Below are 22,776 nucleotides of genomic sequence, written 5' to 3' on the forward strand. Positions count from 1 at the left end.
TTCAACTTAAGTTTCCTTAGCAGAAACTGGCATTACACAAACGTTTGATGGTATCTCGAACTATATTTTCTGGAAAACTCATTATGAGATGAAGTATTCTCCATTCATAAACTTCTCCAAATCACTTTGTGGGGTTTTTGCAAAACGTGGCCAAAATGTTTCTTCCCGTGATCATTTTGGGGTGTTCCCCCAAAGCAAAGAGAACAAAACAGCCATTTTAGCCGCGACTTGAATACGAAGAATTGGATTTTGATCAAAGTTGATGATAAAATTAATTCATAGACCACGTTTTATTGGGGGAATTCAAGGCTGATGGAAGAACTTTAAAGAACAGCAGTAGTGAGGTGAGCAGAACAGATTGATAGACAGGGGAGGGAAATGGATGGAACAAAAATTCACAAATGCATCACAATATGGGACCATACGTATTATGTGTTATGCACAGGAGGTGGGTGATTGGTCTCGCATTATGAAGTGTTGTGGAGAGGGTGTATTGCCTCACAAAGCATTATGACGTAATTATTGGAGGCATCTTTGGCCCAGAATTGCGTAGTGTAATGGTGGATTGCAATTGTCAAAAAAATGTAGTATGTGGACAGCTCATAAGAAAGGGGAATGGAAAGGAGAAAAGGGGATGGAGTAGTGGGGGGGGGGGTGGGGAGAGGTAGGGATGTTTAAGGGAGTAGATTAATTCTACAATCGCTAAAGAATAAACCAAGAGAGGTAATGGGTAGCAGTCTTGAAGGAGTGGAGGGTAATGCATGAGAAAGCAGACATGGGGAGTTGGTTCCACAGATAAGAGGAAAGTGAGATGAAGGAACAGTAAAGATCATTCATCAAAGTTTGTAGTTGGAGAGTATAACATGGTACAAGTTTATAGAATAATGCATACAACATGGAGGAGCTGGGAGTGGGTAGATGTCCGAGAGGGTGGGTGAAGCAAGACGAGGAGAGTGGCAGTGGGAGAAGTGAAGGACCATTAACCTACATGCGGTGAGCGAGGAGTAGACCCATCGACTCAGCCTCTTGTTGAAAGATGCCAATAACTTGGAGACCTTCCGAGTAAAGTGCCACAAAGGGAGTAGCATGGGAAATAGCTGGACTATCCTTGAGTGGGGAGCTGTATTCCATCGCACTTTGGACAAAGGCCTTGTATATTAATTATAATGAACTGTGTATGGCTTTAAATAGACTTGGCTCTGTGGAGAACACCAATATGTTCACCAGCCTTTGAGGCCACCTTTGAAATATGGTCTGCCCAAGATGTCCTCTGGCTGACTGTGAAGTCGAGAATCTTCAGAGACTGAACTTCTCCCAGTAATTCTTCACAGAAGTACATATGGGGATTCACCAGTGTATCATTATGGACAAAGAGCATGGGAACTTATGGCGTTGAAAGACATGTTCCAGATATTTGACCAGTGACTTCTTTGTCTCATTTTCTGGAGATAGAGATGCTGCTGCAGCCTGCCTATTGAATGCATGGGTGACTGTCCTGTACAGGGTGAAGATATCAGTAAAATAGTTGAGAGTATTTTCCAGGGTAGAAGAAAGGTTATTGATGTAGACAAATAATATGATTGGTTCAAGTACACTGCCTTGTGACAGGTCAGCCTCAAGAAGTAGAGCACAAGACAGAATTATCATTTGAGAAGTGGACCTAAATACCATTTTCTGGTATTTTGGAGAGTAAAGCTGATTGTTAGGCAGTATTGAAGGCATGAGAGATGTCTAGAGACATGGCTCATATCTCTTGTTTGAGATTGAGAGTAATGATCTATTACTGAGTTGGAAAAAATAAATATGTCAAGAGAGGAAGAGCCAGGGCAGAAAAATGAACAGAGAAAGTTGGAGAAGAGAAATAAAGGCAAGATCTTCAGCAGGATAGATTCCATCACTTTGCTTATGATGGAGAGGAGGTTGAACAATCTGTAATTGAGAGCATCAGCTTTACCACTATTCATGCAGATGGTAGTGACATCTGCAGCTTTCCAATATGAATCCAGACAACCATGTGGAAATTGAGGATTGGATTGCTAATGTACTATCGGGTAGGTTCAGTGCTAATACCAAACTCTGGGATATAAACTAGGGAATTACATCAATGCATTTGAAATATGCCTGGAATTTACAACAGTGTGTGCTTGTTTCACTCCTGTACATGTGTTAGTCGCCTGATAATAATCTCCTGGGATATTACAGATGTATCATCTCAATGTTGGGGCTGTATGACATGAAAGACAATGACATTACAAAAGACAAATTGGATAGACAAAGTTGATTTCGAATAGAATGTACTTTTATAGACGTGCTCACATTCTAAATCGTATGTACAGTACTCACATACTAATTGTACATACTTTGAAGAGGTACTTGGTTAAAAAAGGATAACATTGTAATATGGCTGGCCACCAACTGGTGATGTTTGTGGCCTACATTAGAACATTATGTGCAGACAAGACAGACAAACAAACCAAAAAAGGGACCCAAATGCAATACCCTCTCCTCTGGTGAGGGTAAAAATTGGTGTATGGTGGTGCCCTTTCCAGAAGTCGTGTTATTGGACCAATATTTTTTGAGGATACCATCCAAGAGGGACATTAATGATAGTCTCCAGCAGTTTTCCAACATACAAACTGAAGAGGAGAAACGAGATGGATGGTTCTCCAGCAAGACGGTGCAACAGCACACGCAGCACATGCAAGCATGCATATAGCCAGTACAGATTTTGAAGATTGCATCATTTCTCATGGTTTATGGTCACCTCATTCTCCCGACTTAACTTCTCCAGTCCTTTATCCAGTGTGAGTAAAAAGGTGTGAAGTATTTTTTTCACAAAAGGTGTTAACTATCCACTGCACTGTTTTTTATTTTTTTTAAACACCTTGCAGAAAAAAAAACCCAATGAACTGAAGAGTAGGGCCAAACAGGTAAAATGTCAAGGTCAGGGTTGGAAGATTGAGCTCTCTGGTCCTTTCTTACTTAATTAATTATTGCTCGACATATTTCTCTTTCAAATAATGTTTGTACAAGGCCATTATTTATAGGAATGCTAAACAAACAAAGATGCACAGGGGATCACTTACAACTGTGGTGATGTGACCTTTTTTGGTGGTAAATCTCGAAGCATAGGCTGTGGTTGGTGTAACCTCGGCAAGGAGGATGATAACGAGTTGTCCAAGGTGTTCTTCTGAACCTGCCATCTCTGCTCTGACAAATCATCCACAAATGTGCTCTCCTGCATCTAAAAGTAGAGCATTCATGGTATAAGAATACAGTTATACCAAATGCATGGCCAATTTTAGACCTCAAAATCTCACAAAAATTAGCTTTTGAACACTCGCACATATTCACAAAAAACCCTTCCTTTAACCACCAAACAGAAAACATATTCTGACATCCTTAAACTAAGATTTTACCTCCAAACCAGAAGAGATGTCTTTGTCCAATGTGTCTTCTGGTGTACCTAGTTCCTCATCAGATGAGTCTCGTGGCAAGGGTGAACTCGAAGAAAGGTGGAGTGCTGGGGCAGGGCGTGCACTGGACCCAGGTAACACCAGTGAGGGCCGATTCATGGTGTTTACCCCACTTGCTGAAAAATCATTGTGGGACCCAATGCGCAAAGCAGGAATTCGAGGCAAGTCAGCTTCACTGTCTGTCTCTGACGGCCCACGTAGTGACAGCATAGGTTTTTGAGACAAGGTTCTGACTGGGCGGGAATTCGATGAGAAGCTCTCCTTTTTGTAGTCTCTTCTACTTATCTCTTCATCAGATGATGATGATAACGGTGTTGAAGGTCTTTCTGTTACACGCGAAGAGAAACGACGTTTTAACCGCTGACCTCCCAGCCGCTTTCCTGATGAAGTCCGACGTCTCAATAAACCACGGTTTCTGGAGCGCTGCGAACCACGATTTGTTCCTCTACGCTCATCCGACAAATTGCGACAAACAGACTTCTGCTGATGTGCCTCATCTTCCCGAACCTGTGAGTTACAGTCAGTTTGTATCAATTTAATATCAAAGGAGAGTATACTGCATATATCGACAAAAGCACAATGCATACACAATGCACATGTACACAAACCTATACTAATAAATGTGCGCGTGTGCATGTGTGTCAATGTGTGTGTGTGCTTGTGTGTGTGTCAATGTGTGTGTGCATCAGTGTCTCTCCTCCACAACTCCAAAACCATGAAACCTATCAGCCTGAAACTTTGCATACATAATAAAAAAACTCCAAGGAAGTGCATGTCTGAAAATTGTGTTTGGGTTAATTAAAACACCCCTTTTGAAGATAATTAACAGCCTTATTTAATTGTATCCTTTATCATATGCCATCCTCGGCCACCTCGCTCGATGGTGTCTCAAGGCGTATCCTGGGTTACTTTGCTGGGGTCTGAAACCGCCATGTTTTTTGGCCTGCTCAACCATGCATTGACTTGGAACAGGCCACAACAATTTCTATATGATAAAGTTTTTTTTTTCCACTTTCCTCACTCATATTACTGAATGCCTGTTCATCATAGCTATAAATCGCTGTATACATCGCTCTTGTAAGTGCTATAGTTTTCAAATTGGGAGATCAGTGCAATTTCATGCATTTTATGATGCAATTTTCCACGATCGACTCTCACGAACTAATTAAAGTATCTCATCGAAATATGATTTTGGCTTTGAGGATCTGATATCGTCCGGACGAAATAGGTGTCGCAATCTGGTGTGAAATCTGATAATTTAAAGAAATAACGAGTTTTATAACTAAGCCGATATATCTATTTATTTTAACCAAGCAAGGCTGTGTTCCCTCCTTCTCCATATATACACAAGAAAATGTGAAATTTCCAAAGCATTAAACTTATCTTGTTTTGTTGTTTGGAGAATTATATTGAGTGAACAAAAGATTTAAGAATGTGCCAAAATTAACCAGCATATTTGAGCTTCATGATTTAAAGCATTCACTGCTTGACCAAACACCCTGTCCCCCAGAGGGACTAGCTGCGTATCTATAGCATCTGCCAGATCTGTGTCTATATTTTTGGAGGTTTCGTGAGGTGGTCTGAAGGGAAGTTAAGAAAATCTGGTGAAAAACGGACTTTTTAAAATAAAGTTATAACGTTTGCGCGAACCTCGAACCGATGTATCGCGTGACGCATGCACAGATGAGTAGGCATTCGGGCGGCGTTCGTCTCCAGATGGCGTTCGTTTCTGGACGCGTCCGGGTGGCGTTCCTCTCCGGACGCGTCCGGGCGGCGTTCCTCTCCGGAAGCGTCCGGGCAGCGTTCCTGTCCGGGCGGTGTTTGTCTCTGTACATGTCCAGGCAGTGTTTTTCTTTGAGCAGTGCTTGTCTCTGGACATGCCCAGATGGTATTCATAGTATGACTGGTACAAATTGGATTTTAGACATTTTATTATTTCCATCTTCACTGTTATTCTATGCAGAAGCATTTTGATAAGGCAGTGTGAATCGTAATTAACGCTCCACCGCACATCAGCTTTCAGTTCCTCTCGCTGCTTTCGCTTCCTCCACCTCTCCTCACTCTCTCTCCCTCCTCGCTCTCCCATCCCTCCTTACTCTCTCTCCCTCTTCACTTTTCCTCCCTGCTCACTCCCCCATCCATCCTTGCTCCCCCTCCCTTCTCTCTCTTTCCCCCTCCACCTCCTTACTCTCCTCCCTCCAAAGTCTCCCTCCCTCCTCGCTCCCCCACCAATCCTCGCTGTTTCCCACTCCACCTTCTCACTCTCTTTCACCCCAACCCCTCTCACTCTCTCCCTCCTCTTATGTTCCCAGCTCCCCTTTAGTATCTCCATCAGTGAAGCGACAGGTGGTATTTTCTAGTTCATAATACTTACACAATACACATGTACACAAAATCACAATGCGTGTACAAGTACTGTCGGATCCCAACCTTTGCGGTTCCACTATTTGTGGATCCTGTGTATTCTCGATTGTAAAATGTGACCCGCCTTCACATTTGCAGCCCTGTGCTTTGCCTATTGCGGTTTTTCGCAGCTGTATTCACGGTTTTTCTGACCCGCTTCTACATTTGCGGCCCTTTGCTTTGTGTATTCATGGGTTTTCTAACCCGCTTCGACATTTGTAGTCCTGTGCTTTGCATATTCGCAGTTTCTCTGACCTGCTTCTACATTTTCCCCCCTGTGCTCCGTGTATTCACAGTTTTTTGTGGGTGTATTCGTGGTTTTTCTGACCCGCTTCTACATTCACGTCCCTGTGCTTCGTGCATTCATGGTTTTTTCTGACCTGCTTCTACATTCGTGGCCCAGTGTTTCGTGTATTTTCTGACGTACTTCTACATTTATGGCCCTGTGCTTCGCGTATTCATGGTTTTTCTGACCCGCTTCTACGTTCGCGTCCCTGTGCTTCGTGCATTCATGGTTTTTCTGACCCGCTTCTACATTCACGCCCCTGTGCTTCGTGCATTCATGGTTTTTCTGACCCGCTTCTACATTCGCGTCCCTGTGCTTCGCGTATTCATGGTTTTTCTGACCCGCTTCTACGTTCGCGTCCCTGTGCTTCGTGCATTCATGGTTTTTCTGACCCGCTTCTACATTCGCGCCCCTGTGCTTCGTGCATTCATGGTTTTTCTGACCCGCTTCTACGTTCGCGGCCCGGTGCTTTATGTATTTGTGGTTTTTCTGACTCGCTTTTACATTTGTAGCCCTGTGCTTCATGTATTCGTGGTTTTTCTGACTCGCTTCTACATTTGTAGCCCTGTGCTTCGTATATTCCCAGTTTATTTGACCCATTTCTACATTTGCAGCCCTGAGCTTCACGTATTCACAGTTTCTCTGACCCTATGCTTCGCGTATTCGTGTTTTTGTGGGTGTATCAATGGATTTTCTGACCTGCCTCTACATTTGCTGCCCTGTGCTTCGCGTATTCGTGGTTTTTTGCGGGTGTGTTAACGGGTTTTCTGACCTGCTTCTGCATTTGCAGCCCTTCTAACCCGCTTCTGCATTTGTAGCCCCTCTAACCAGCTTCTGCATTTTCAGCCCCTCAAACCGGCTTTCACATTTGCAGTCCTGCGATTCTCACATTCGCTGTTTCTCTAACTCGCTTCTCCATTTGCAGCCCTGTGATTCGCATATTTGCTGAAATATTCGCAAATTTTGAAAGGGGGTGTTGACATTCTATCGGTACTGTATATAGATTGTTGATAAGATATCCATCCAACCATTGGGAACATACTCTGTGCAGAGCATTGGAGCTGCCAAAGCAGTCTCCTTGGCTATTGGGCACAATCCTGGACGGATCGCCACTCTGACAAAGGATATCAGAAAACTGGCACCAATTTTGTGGACCTCGGAAGGATGACAAGCAGAGTTAACCCCACCTGGTATTAAATCGACAGCCAAGTGTGATTTGAACTCAGGATCCACGAATCCCAAGCAATGCATGTACAAATAAATACACAAGCATCCCAAGCCCACCAGCCTAACCATTAAGCCAACACCAGGAATATTATACAACATATCTTGGACCTCATAAATGATTTATACTGGATATGGCTTCACGTGTGACATGCGATATTTCCCCCAACACCCTTACGGCCAAATTGTGACCTTTATTCAACCCATGGGGAGGGACAAGTTTCTCTTGTAAACAAAATCACAATGTGTGTCCAAATAAACAAAATCACATGTGTACAAATACGCAAAATTACAATACGTGTACAAATACGCAAAATCACAATGCATGTACTAATACGCAAAAGGACAATGCATGTACAAATACACAAAAGCACAATGCGTGTACAAATACACAAAATCACAATGTGTGTACAAATAAACAAAATCATAATGCATGTAAAAATACACACAATCACAATGTGTGAACAAATACAGTCCACAAAACAACAATGCGTGTACAAATACACAAATCACAATGCATGTACAAATACACAAAATCACAATGCGTGTACAAATACACAAAATAACAATGTGTGTAAAAATACCCAAAATCACAATGCATGTACAAAGAAATAAAATCACTGTGTGGACAAATACACAAAATCACAATGTGTGTACAAATACACAAAATCACAATGAGTGTACAAATACACAAAATCTCAATACTTGTACAAATACACAAAATCACAATGTGTGTACAAATACACAAAATCACAATGCATGTACAAAGAAATAAAATTACTGTGTGGACAAATACACAAAATCACAATGTGTGTACAAATACACAAAATCACAATGTGTGTACAAATAAATAAAATCCCTGCGTGTACAAATCCACAAAATCACAGTGTGTGTAAAAATACCCAAAATCACAATGCATGTACAAATAAATAAAATCACTGCGTGGACAAATACACAAAATCACAATGTGTGTACAAATACACAAAATCATAATGTGTGTACAAATCCACAAAATCTCAATACGTGTACAAATACAAAAAATCACAATGCATGCACATAAGTATACATAAAATCACAATGTGTGTACAAATAAATAATATCACAATACTTGTGCAAATACACAAAATCACAATGTGTGTACAAAACCAAAAAATCACAATGCGTGTACAAATAAATAAAATCACAATACTTGTACAAATACACAAAATCACAATGCGTGCACAAATACACAAAATCACAATGAGTATACAAATCCACAAAATCACAATGTGTGTACAAATAAATAATATCACAATACTTGTACAAATACACAAAATCACAATGCGTGCACAAATACACAAAATCACAATGAGTATACAAATCCACAAAATCACAATGTGTGTACAAATAAATAATATCACAATACTTGTACAAATACACAAAATCCAAAAAATCACAATGCATGTACAAAGAAATAAAATTACTGTGTGGACAAATACACAAAATCACAATGTGTGTACAAATACACAAAATCACAATGTGTGTACAAATACACAAAATCTCAATACGTGTACAAATACACAAAATCATAATGTGTGTACAAATACACAAAATTACAATGTGTGTACAAATACACAAATACAAACCCTCTGTCTATAAAAGCAGTGTTGGAACAGACTGTGTTGCTACACCCTCAAAAGCATTATTTGGACAATATTTCACTGCAGGAAGTAGTATACGTATTGCTATCATAATGGCGAGAAAAAGGCAATTAACAATGGAAGACAGACACACCATTATAACCCCTAAAAGTGGAGGTACGAATACACAAATGTACGAATACACAAAATCACAATGTGTGCACGAATACACAAAATCACAATGTGTGCACGAATACACAAAATCACAATGTGTGTATGAATACACAAAATCACAATGCATGCACATACATATACACAAAATCTCAATACGTGTACGAATACACAAAATCTCAATACGTGTACGAACACACAAAATCACAATACGTGTACAAATACACAAAATCACAATGCACGCACATACATATACACAAAATAACAATGTGTGTACAAATACCAAAAATCACTGTACTTGTACAAATTCATAAAATCACAATGTGTGTACAAATAAATAAAATCACAATACTTGTACAAATACACCAAATCACAATGCGTGTACAAATACACAAAATCACAATGTGTGTACAAATACACAAAATCACAATGTGTGTACAAATACACAAAATCTCAATACGTGTACAAATACACAAAATCACAATGTGTGTACAAATAAATAAAATCCCTGCGTGTACAAATCCACAAAATCACAGTGTGTGTAAAAATACCCAAAATCACAATGCATGTACAAATTAATAAAATCACAATACTTGTAAAAATACACAAAATGACTATGCATGTACAAATACACAAAATCACAATGCGTGCACATACGTATACTCAAAATCACAATGTGTGTACAAATACCAAAAATCACAATACTTGTACAAATAAATAATATCACAATACTTTGTACAAATACACAAAATCACAACACTTGTACAAATACACAAAATCACATTGTGTGTACAAATAAATAAAATCACAATACTTGTACAAATACACAAAATCACATTGTGTGTACAAATAAATAAAATCACAATACTTGTGCAAAAAACAAAATCACAATGTGTGTACAAATAAATAAAATCCCTGCGTGTACAAATCCACAAAATCACAGTGTGTGTAAAAATACCCAAAATCACAATGCATGTACAAATAAATAAAATCACTGCGTGGACAAATACACAAAATCACAATGTGTGTACAAATACACAAAATCATAATGTGTGTACAAATCCACAAAATCTCAATACGTGTACAAATACAAAAAATCACAATGCATGCACATAAGTATACATAAAATCACAATGTGTGTACAAATAAATAATATCACAATACTTGTGCAAATACACAAAATCACAATGTGTGTACAAATCCAAAAAATCACAATGCGTGTACAAATAAATAAAATCACAATACTTGTACAAATACACAAAATCACAATGCGTGCACAAATACACAAAATCACAATGAGTAGACAAATCCACAAAATCACAATGTGTGTACAAATAAATAATATCACAATACTTGTACAAATACACAAAATCACAATGCGTGCACAAATACACAAAATCACAATGAGTATACAAATCCACAAAATCACAATGTGTGTACAAATAAATAATATCACAATACTTGTACAAATACACAAAATCCAAAAAATCACAATGCGTGTACAAATAAATAATATCACAATACTTGTACAAATACACAAAATCACAATGTGTGTACAAATACACAAAATCACAATGTGTGTACAAATACACAAAATCACAATGTGTGTACAAATACACAAAATCACAATGTGTGTACAAATACACAAAATCACAATGTGTGTACAAATACATAAAAATCACAATGTGTGTACAAATCCACAAAATCACAATGCGTGTACAAATAAATAAAATCACAATACTTGTACAAATACACAAAATCACAATGTGTGTACAAATACACAAAATCACAATGTGTGTACAAATACACAAAATCACAATGTGTGTACAAATACACAAAATCACAATGTGTGTACAAATACACAAAATCACAATGTGTGTACAAATACACAAAATCACAATGTGTGTACAAATCCACAAAATCACAATGCGTGTACAAATAAATAAAATCACAATACTTGTACAAATACACAAAATCACAATGTGTGTACAAATACACAAAATCACAATGTGTGTACAAATACACAAAATCACAATGTGTGTACAAATACACAAAATCACAATGTGTGTACAAATACACAAAATCACAATGTGTGTACAAATACACAAAATCACAATGTGTGTACAAATACACAAAATCACAATGTGTGTACAAATACACAAAATCACAATGTGTGTACAAATACACAAAATCACAATGTGTGTACAAATACACAAAATCACAATGTGTGTACAAATACACAAAATCACAATGTGTGTACAAATACACAAAATCACAATGTGTGTACAAATACACAAAATCACAATGTGTGTACAACCACCCAAAATCACAATGTGTGTACAAATACCCCAAATCACAATGTGTGTACAAATACCCCAAATCACAATGTGTGTACAAATACCCCAAATCACAATGTGTGTACAAATACACAAAATCACAATGTGTGTACAAATACACAAAATCACAATGCATGTACAAATACACAAAATCACAATGTGTGTACAAATACACAAAATCACAATGTGTGCACAAATACACAAAATCACAATGTCTGTACAAATACCCAAAATCACAATACTTGTACAAATAAATAAAATAATAATTATTGAACAAATAAATAAAATCACAATGCTTGTACAAATACACAAAATCATAATGTGTGAACAAATAAATAAAATCACTGCATGTACAAATACACAAAATCACAATGTGTGTACGATTACACAAAATCATAATGTGTGTACGATTACACAAAATCATAATGTGTGTATGACTACACAAAATCATAATGTGTACAAATACACAAAATCTCAACACGTGTACAAATACACAAAATCAAAAAGCATGCACATACGTATACACAAAATCACAATGTGTGTACAAATACCCAAAATCACAATACTTGCACAAATAAATAAAATCACAATACATGTACAAATAAATAAAATGACAATACATATAAAAATAAATAAAATCACAATACTTGTACAAATACACAAAATCACAAAGCGTGTACAAATAAATAATAGCACAATACTTGTACAAATACAAAAAATCACAATGCGTGTACAAATATACAAAATCACAATGCGTGTACAAATAAATAAAATCACAATACTTGTACAAATACACAAAATCACAATGCGTGCACAAATACACAAAATCACAATGAGTATACAAATCCACAAAATCACAATGTGTGTACAAATAAATAATATCACAATACTTGTACAAATACACAAAATCACAATGCGTGCACAAATACACAAAATCACAATGAGTATACAAATCCACAAAATCACAATGTGTGTACAAATAAATAATATCACAATACTTGTACAAATACACAAAATCCAAAAAATCACAATGCGTGTACAAATAAATAATATCACAATACTTGAACAAATACACAAAATCACAATGAGTGTACAAATCCACAAAATCACAATGCGTGTACAAATAAATAAAATCACAATACTTGTACAAATACACAAAATCACAATGTGTGTACAAATACACAAAATCACAATGTGTGTACAAATACACAAAATCACAATGTGTGTACAAATACACAAAATCACAATGTGTGTACAAATACACAAAATCACAATGTGTGTACAAATACACAAAATCATAATGTGTGTACAAATACACAAAATCACAATGTGTGTACAAATACACAAAATCACAATGTGTGTACAACCACCCAAAATCACAATGTGTGTACAAATACCCCAAATCACAATGTGTGTACAAATACCCCAAATCACAATGTGTGTACAAATACCCCAAATCACAATGTGTGTACAAATACACAAAATCACAATTTGTGTACAAATACACAAAATCACAATGCATGTACAAATACACAAAATCACAATGTGTGTACAAATACACAAAATCACAATGTGTGCACAAATACACAAAATCACAATGTCTGTACAAATACCCAAAATCACAATACTTGTACAAATAAATAAAATAATAATTATTGAACAAATAAATAAAATCACAATGCTTGTACAAATACACAAAATCATAATGTGTGAACAAATAAATAAAATCACTGCATGTACAAATACACAAAATCACAATGTGTGTACGATTACACAAAATCATAATGTGTGTACGATTACACAAAATCATAATGTGTGTATGACTACACAAAATCATAATGTGTACAAATACACAAAATCTCAACACGTGTACAAATACACAAAATCAAAAAGCATGCACATACGTATACACAAAATCACAATGTGTGTACAAATACCCAAAATCACAATACTTGCACAAATAAATAAAATCACAATACATGTACAAATAAATAAAATGACAATACTTGTGTAAATACACAAAATCACAATGCATGTACAAATACACAAAAATCAATACTTGGACAAATAAATAAAATCACAATACATATAAAAATAAATAAAATCACAATACTTGTACAAATACACAAAATCACAAAGCGTGTACAAATAAATAATAGCACAATACTTGTACAAATACAAAAAATCACAATGCGTGTACAAATATACAAAATCACAATGTGTGTTCAAATATACAAAATCACAATATGTGTACAAATACACAAAATCACAATGTGTGTACAAATACACAAAATCACAATGTGTGTACAAATACACAAAATCACAATATGTGTACAAATACACAAAATCACAATGCGTGAACAAATTCACAAAATCACAATGCGTGTAGAAATTCAAAAAATCACAATGCCTGTACAAATAGACAAAACAACAATACTTGTACAAATAAATAAAATCACAATACATATAAAAATAAATAAAATCACAATACTTGTACAAATACACAAAATCACAATGCATGTACAAATATACAAAACAACAATACTTGGACAAATAAATAAAATCACAATACATATAAAAATAAATAAAATCACAATACTTGTACAAATACACAACATCACAATGCGTGTAGAAATAAATAATATCACAATACTTGTACAAATACACAAAAGCACAATGCGTGTACAAATATACAAAATCACAATGTGTGTGCAAATACACAAAATCACAATGCATGCGCAAATACACAAAATTACAATGCGTGCACAAATACACAAAATCACAATGTGTGTGCAAATACACAAAATCACAATGTGTGTACAAATACACAAAATCACAATGCGTGTACAAATTCACAAAATCACAATGCGTGCACAAATTAATAAAATCACAAGAATTGTGCAAATACACAACACAATGCATGTACAAATAAATAAAATGACAATACTTGTGTAAATACACAAAATCACAATGCATGTACAAATACACAAAAAAACAATACTTGGACAAATAAATAAAATCACAATACATATAAAAATAAATAAAATCACAATACTTGTACAAATACACAAAATCACAAAGCGTGCACAAATAAATAATATCACAATACTTGTACAAATACAGAAAATCACAATGCGTGTACAAATATACAAAATCACAATGTGTGTGCAAATACACAAAATCACAATGCATGCACAAATACAAACAATCACAGTGCGTGCACAAATACACAAAATCACAATGTGTATGCAAATACACAAAATGACAATGTGTGTACAAATACACAAAATCACAATGCGTGTACAAATTCACAAAATCACAATGCGTGTACAAATTCACAAAATCACAATGCGTGTACAAATAAATAAAATCACAATAATTGTGCAAATACACAACACAATGCGTGTACAAATACACAAAATCACAATGCATGTACAAATACACAAAAAAACAATACTTGTACAAATAAATAAAATCACAATACATATAAAAACAAATAAAATCACAATACTTGTACAAATACACAAAATCACAAAGCGTGTACAAATAAATAATAGCACAATACTTGTACAAATACAAAAAATCACAATGCGTGTACAAATATACAAAATCACAATGTGTGTTCAAATATACAAAATCACAATGTGTGTACAAATACACAAAATCACAATGTGTGTACAAATACACAAAATCACAATATGTGTACAAATACACAAAATCACAATGCGTGTACAAATACACAAAATCACAATGTGTGTACAAATACACAAAATCACAATGTGTGTACAAATACACAAAATCACAATGTGTGTACAAATACACAAAATCACAATATGTGTACAAATACACAAAATCACAATGTGTGTACAAATACACAAAATCACAATGTGTGTACAAATACACAAAATCACAATATGTGTACAAATACACAAAATCACAATGCGTGTACAAATTCACAAAATCACAATGCGTGTAGAAATTCAAAAAATCGCAATGCCTGTACAAATAGACAAAACAACAATACTTGTACAAATAAATAAAATCACAATACATATAAAAATAAATAAAATCACAATACTTGTACAAATACACAAAATCACAATGCATGTACAAATACACAAAACAACAATACTTGTACAAATAAATAAAATCACAATACATATAAAAATAAATAAAATCACAATACTTGTACAAATACACAAAATCACAAAGCGTGTACAAATAAATAATAGCACAATACTTGTACAAATACAAAAAATCACAATGCGTGTACAAATATACAAAATCACAATGTGTGTTCAAATATACAAAATCACAATGTGTGTACAAATACACAAAATCACAATGTGTGTACAAATACACAAAATCACAATATGTGTACAAATACACAAAATCACAATGCGTGTACAAATACACAAAATCACAATGTGTGTACAAATACACAAAATCACAATGTGTGTACAAATACACAAAATCACAATGTGTGTACAAATACACAAAATCACAATATGTGTACAAATACACAAAATCACAATGTGTGTACAAATACACAAAATCACAATGTGTGTACAAATACACAAAATCACAATATGTGTACAAATACACAAAATCACAATGCGTGTACAAATTCACAAAATCACAATGCGTGTAGACATTCAAAAAATCGCAATGCCTGTACAAATAGACAAAACAACAATACTTGTACAAATAAATAAAATCACAATACATATAAAAATAAATAAAATCACAATACTTGTACAAATACACAAAATCACAATGCATGTACAAATACACAAAACAACAATACTTGTACAAATAAATAAAATCACAATACATATAAAAATAAATAAAATCACAATACTTGTACAAATACACAACATCACAATGCGTGTACAAATAAATAATATCACAATACTTGTACAAATACACAAAAGCACAATGCGTGTACAAATATACAAAATCACAATGTGTGTGCAAATACACAAAATCACAATGCATGCGCAAATACACAAAATCACAATGCATGCACAAATACACACAATCACAATGCGTGCACAAATACACAAAATCACAATGTGTGTGCAAATACACAAAATCACAATGTGTGTACAAATACACAAAATCACAATGCGTGTACAAATTCACAAAATCACAATGCGTGTACAAATAAATAAAATCACAAGAATTGTCTAAATACACAACACAATGCGTGTACAAATACACAAAATCACAATGTGTGCACAAATACACAAAATCACAATGTGTGCACAAATACACAAAATCAAAAGATATGTACAAATACCCAAAATCACAATGCTTGCACAGGAGAATAAATACATAAAATAAGAACGAGAGAGTTCATTGAACATGATGCTCCACACAAGTATATACAGTACTTCAATTTAAATAAAATAATGATTTTGAACGATTGTTAAAAAAAATCAAGAAGTTTATCACTATTGAAGCAGTCTTCCCCATCACCCCCTTTTTTTTGTATACCTTGTCGAGGCTCGTATGAGAGCTAACACACAACACACAGCAAGGGGGGGGGCATTACACAAGAGGGGTGGGAGTGGGAAGGACAAAACAGTTGGGAACAGAGACATAAGGAGATCTGTGGAAGGGCGAGGGATGGGGCGGGGAACATGGGGTATTCAAGATGGACATTACAGGGACTTTCAGGAAGGAAAGCAGTGAATTTGATGGAGGTGGACTTGGGGTGGATTAACTGGGGTAGAAAAGATCGAGGATTTGGATGGGGGATGACAAGAGGTGGTGGGGAACAGCTGTTTTGAAGGCCTGGAGGGAAGGATTCATCACTCCTTAGGTGTCATTTCCCTGGTCTCTGTTTATGCTCCGACTGAGGTGAGTGATCTCACCGTGAAGGATGCATTCTACGCCACGCTCGAGTCTGTGGTTGATCAGTGCCCCAGATGAGATACACTTCTAGTCTTGGGGGATTTCAATGCATCGACTGGAACTGATAGAGACGGTTATGAGGTGTGTGTTGGTCCCCATGGGCCAGGAACTATGAACCAGAATAGCACTAAGTTCCTTGACTTTGCAAGAAGTCATGGACTTAGGGTGGCTGGTTCATGGTTTCAGTGCCCACAAGCTCATCGCTGGACTTGGTATTCCAATGCTGGCGGTGTGGCAAAGGAGATTGACCATGTCCTCATTGACGGTCGTTGGAGGATGATCCAGAACTGCAGGGTTGACCGGAGTGCTCAGTTCCTCAATACTGACCACAGGCTTGTAGCAACTGTAAAGCTGCACCTTAAATCCTGGTGAATGGTCAACGATTGACCGTATCCTTGCTCTTCGTGTCCTCACCGAACGCAGACGAGAGTTTCGGCAGGGGCTGCTTGCAGCCTATGTTGATCTCTGTAAAGCATTCGATTCAGTGAATCGGGATGTCCTCTGGAGGATTCTTGGTCTTCGTGGGGTGCCACCAAAACTGATCGATCTGATGTCTGAACTCTACTCTGGTACTGAGAGTGCTGTGAAGTGTGGTGGTACCACCTCTGACTTATTTCCAGTTGTTACTGGAGTTCGTCAGGGGTGTGTACTGGCCCCCACACTTTTCAGCACTTGTATGGACTGGATTTTAGCGAGGATGTCGGAGAGATCAAGCTGCGGTGCATCGTTTAGGAATGTCAAGATCTCGGACCTTGATTTTGCAGATGATGCAGTCATCTTTGCGGAGACTTTAGACATCCTTTTGGGGGCCCTCGAGGTGCTGAATGAGGAGTCGGAGCTGCTGGAATTATGGGTTTCTTGGGTCAAAACTAAGATCCAGGCTTTCGGTGACATCTTGGATGCTGCTGTCCTGTCTGTGTCTGTTTGTGGTGAGGATGTTGAGGTCGTGGAGAGATTCACTTACCTTGGCAGTGATATTCATGTCTCTGCTGGCTGTGAGTCAGAGGTCAATAGACGTCTGGGTCGGGCCTGGGGAGTCATGGATTCACTGGATCATGGGGTGTGGCGCTGCCGGTACCTGTGCGGGAGGACGAAAGTCCGAGTCTTCAGGTCCTTGGTACTTCCAGTCTTGCTCTATGGATGCGAGACTTGGACTCTGACCAAGGATCTGAGACGGAGACTTAATTCCTTTGGTACCAGGTCTCTTCGGAGAATCCTTGGCTATCGCTGGTCAGATTTTGTGTCCAACGAGCAGTTGCTGAGAGAGACTTGGATGAGATTTGTTACCTGCATAGTCCGTGAGCCTCAGTTGCGGCTGTATGGACATGTGGCTCATTTTCCTGACGCTGATCCTGCTCACCAGATTCTCTCAGCGAGGGAGTCTCATGAGTGGAGGAGGCCAGTGGGCCGACCACGTGCCTCGTGGTTGCAGCAGGTTGACCATCACCTCAAGTAGATGGGGATGGGCCTGGCATCTGCCTGGGGGATGGCCAGACGGAGGCCCCTGGAGTACCTGCGGAAAGTGGACGCAGCGACGCGCTGTTCTGGCACATGCTCCCATACCTGACCTGAGGGAAGAATGGGATTGAACAGAGTGTGGGAGTTTATTCCAAAGGCGGGGAAAAAAGAGGAATGAAAGAGTGAAGGTGAGCAGTGATTCGTGATTTTGGTAGTTTTACCAGAAGGGGGTTGTTGGCGGACCTTAAGCACCCTGCGGAAATGTGGTGGGGACAAATCGCAGAAAGAGCTGGAGGGCGAGGCTGGAGAGGAGATGGTAGAAGACAGAAAGACCACCGACCAACCTGCGGTGAATGAGTGAGAGGCCCAAAGACTCAGCCTCATTGCGGGAGATGCAATGATCTGAAATGCCTTGGTTTCCACAGCGTGAAACCAAGAAAGGTGGGAGGCAGGACCACCAGCCCAGAGGGGAGAACAGTACTCCATCAGGCTGAGGACGAAAGCTTTTTATGTGGTCAGGAGCTCGGGTGGGCCGAGGAAGGACTTTGCACGATGGAGGATTCCCAGCGGGCGACTGGCTTTGGAGGCCAGGTTGGAAATGTGGCTTTCCCAGGAAAGATCATGGCAGATAGTGAGACCCAGAAGCTTGAAAGAAAGGACTTCTTCCAGAGGATTGTTGAGAAAGTGGATGGGGGGGGGGGGTTCCAAAGGGTCCTTTCGGAGAGACATAGTGGTAGTTTTCCAAATGGTCCTCACCCTTATTTAACATGTTCAATTAATGCTAAACGGAATGGTTTTGAAAATCCAAAGAAGGCGATTTCTGTTTTACAGTGTTCAAGTATATAATTCAACTGGCGAGGTACCCCTGGTATACACTGGAGGGAGCCCAAAAGCAAACACACAAAGTGGAAATGGTGAATGCTAAACCATAAACCAATAAATTCCACATTCCTCCTCCTCCTTCAATCGAACATTAGGCATGGATAGTGGGTTCGTGAATGAGTTGGACAAAAAAATACTTGCTGCAGCTGACCCCAACAGAAGGTGGGTAATATTTTAATGAAGTCGTTGGTGAATCTGCAAATGCCAAATTTGTGAATTTCACTGGTGGAAACACGTAATTTCCTCATTCTTCTTTAAACTCAATCTCTCCATATTTTCATTCCAAACGGCATCATTCCAATTACAAATTGATACTGTTACGGATCTGGAAATCATTTGCATTCAACATACAGATGTCCCAAAAGTCAGTTATGTTGTTAAGTATGTGTGTAGTCAGATCCCTTTCCTTTTGTCTCGTGGGAGAATCAAAGGTATGCGTTGCGATTTATTTTTAGTAAGGTTATCAAATCTTTACATCCAACAAACCCTCCAACGAACAACCAACAACCATTCCATTCCCCATCACGATCCACTACCGACCCACTGTCTACAAGCACTCTGACTTGCCAAGGCAGGATCTTGCAGCCGTTCCTTGCCGCTTCCACCAACGTTCCTTCCACAAACGTTGTAACTCTTGCACGACGGCCTGTGCAACATTGATACTGTTACTCGTCAAGTATGAACCCGCGTGGAAGACTGGCTGGGGTTTCCCGGCAGGGGCCGTTGCAGCGTTGATACTGTTACTCATCAAGTGTGGGCCCACGTGGAGGAGTGGCTGGGTTTTCCTGGCAGGGGCCAAGGCCCCGCCCCGGAAATGTGGGCTGTAGGACCTGTCCAATCAGAGGCGGACAGCGAGGTGTGTTCACCAAGGCCCCTCCCCGCTGAGGGAGGTCCATAAATTCCCAAGCACTCTCTGAGGCAGGTGGTCTTTTTGAGGTCTTGGAGGGTCTTTTTGAGGTCTTGGAGGGTCTTTTTGAGGTCTTGGAGAGTCTTTTAAACGTTCTTTTGAAGAGTTCTCGGTGGGCGTCGAGGCGGCGAACGTGTCTCTGCTGGCCCTTTACGAGGAAGGGAAGAGCGACCCCAACCCCCCTCCGTGGACCCCGGCCATTCACCACCCGAGCTCCACCACGAACCTTGAGTCCCAAACGTGCGACTGGGGACCAAACCAGCGACTATTGTCAGGTGCCCCATCGCGGAGCACGCCCTTTCTCTGACGGTCAGGTACACCACCGAACTCTGGCCCGCAACTTGTCTCTCTCCATGGCTGCGAGGGTCCAATAAAGACTCTGGGTTTCTTTTCATTTTTTGTGTGTGTTTGCGTGTGGACCCATCCTTAAGTAGAACTGAATAAGTGTTTTTGGATCATTGTAAATACTTCTTGCATATTCTTGTTAAGTCTTGCTTTGTGTCTTCATTTACTGTAAATAAAACTTGTTAGAAATGTTCCCAGTCTGTTTCTGCGCCTTCTTGAATTTGTCCAGCATGGTTTGGATCTGAGTTTAGGCGGGGTTTTATCCCCGATAATCCGTTAATTCCAGCCGGCACGGCTTTGGCAGTTTCTGCTCGGTTGCACCTGAACCAGAGTTGGTTGTCGGTAGTTGGAACTCTACCGCAGTCGGTAGATTGACCCGGTTCGAGCAAGACGTGCCGAGGGCATGGTTTCTCCGGTAGTTGAAATCGCGTAGTTAATTAAGTAAATTGGTTATAGACAAATAGATCCTACGCTACGCGGTTGAGATATTGGCGAGCACGGTCGGTGAAACGACCCGCCAGCTCGCGGAGTTATCCGAGCGACGGCCTCCAATTCCGGGGAGTTTGGTGGGAGACGACGCAAGCTTTCCCCACCTAGTGGTCATTCTTGCCACGACCCCCAGCCCACAACAATACTATACCATGAATATAACAAAATACAATGTTACAAACACTCGTGAGGTAAACAAAGATAACATTGTTCTGACGTTACATCTCGATTGGGAGCGGCCTCGTACGGATCGAAACTCAAAATCGTAATTGTATTGAGGTATTTATGAAACTTCCCACCCACCTGAGGATATTGGCTGGGACCCCAAAACGTTCCACAGAGGGTTTGACGGGGCTCGCCCCAAAACTGAGGGAGTCGTTCGCGGATGGACAGACAGACAAACGGGCAGACATGAACCAATTGCTTAACCCCGCTTTTCACCTCGCATGTGTGGCAGGGGTGGATCCCGAAAATTTTTATGGTGGGGGGGGGGAGGGGGTTCACTTCAGGTGAAGATGTTCTCATGTTGTGAAATATCAATGTAATCGTCGAGGAAAAACCGGTTAACTTATCCAGAACTAGCAGTGTCCGACCATAAATTTACTTTCTTCACAGGAAAATTCAGGAATATTGAGATACTTGGCGAAAAGGCCTCAGGCCTGTCATTACCTGATTCTAAACAAAAGCTGAAGATTTTGGAAACTTTGCGACGGTGATTTACAACAACAATGTAAAAACACAAAATGTTTCCAATGCAAATCAATGAAAATATCGAATGGACAAGCAAAAAATGCGGCGAAATGACCCCGAGCACGAAACCTAAACTCGCCATTGCGGGTCATCAGATCATCTATCTATAATTCCAGCAATCTCTGTGTGTCTGTCTGTCTGTGACCGCTGTTTCTCCACAACCACCGGTCCGATATAATTGAAACTTGCCAGGTATATTGCTGGGGCCCTGTGGATGTGCCTTTTCAAGGTTTGATATTAATCGGACAAGTGGTTCCCAAGTTATGGCCATTTATTTACCAAACCAATGACAGGACACGGTACTATGACGTCACAATTATTCTTTTTTTTCTTTTTTTTTTGCACGTACGGCCACGCACATATGGGCACGTACTAGTTAATTATAATAATGGACGATGTAGCCACTGAAACTTTGAATTACCTGGTGAAATAGTTGAGGATTGTGCTGCGCTTTGCTGGAGGACATGATCCCAAAAATGTTGCAGTTCTCTTCGGAGCCATAACTAAACGC

General features: G+C 38.8%; 1 protein-coding gene across 2 annotated transcripts in view; it reads right to left on the reverse strand.

The window, feature by feature from the left end:
• SPTBN5 (spectrin beta, non-erythrocytic 5) overlaps positions 1 to 22,776 on the reverse strand; it is a 325,418-nt gene that overhangs the window by 27,601 nt on the left and 275,041 nt on the right. For both annotated transcript variants that reach the window (XM_085863420.1, XM_085863413.1), the window contains 2 exons: positions 3,420 to 3,983; positions 3,087 to 3,244 (listed from right to left, as the gene is read on the reverse strand). In XM_085863420.1, the coding sequence (XP_085719546.1) occupies positions 3,087 to 3,244; positions 3,420 to 3,983 (722 nt within the window). The remainder of the gene's footprint in view (positions 1 to 3,086; positions 3,245 to 3,419; positions 3,984 to 22,776) is intronic.

Source organism: Eptatretus burgeri, chromosome 2 (genome assembly GCF_056783735.1).
Source record: "Eptatretus burgeri isolate ZD-2024b chromosome 2, Ebu_testis_v1, whole genome shotgun sequence".
Classification (NCBI taxonomy): domain Eukaryota; kingdom Metazoa; phylum Chordata; class Myxini; order Myxiniformes; family Myxinidae; genus Eptatretus; species Eptatretus burgeri.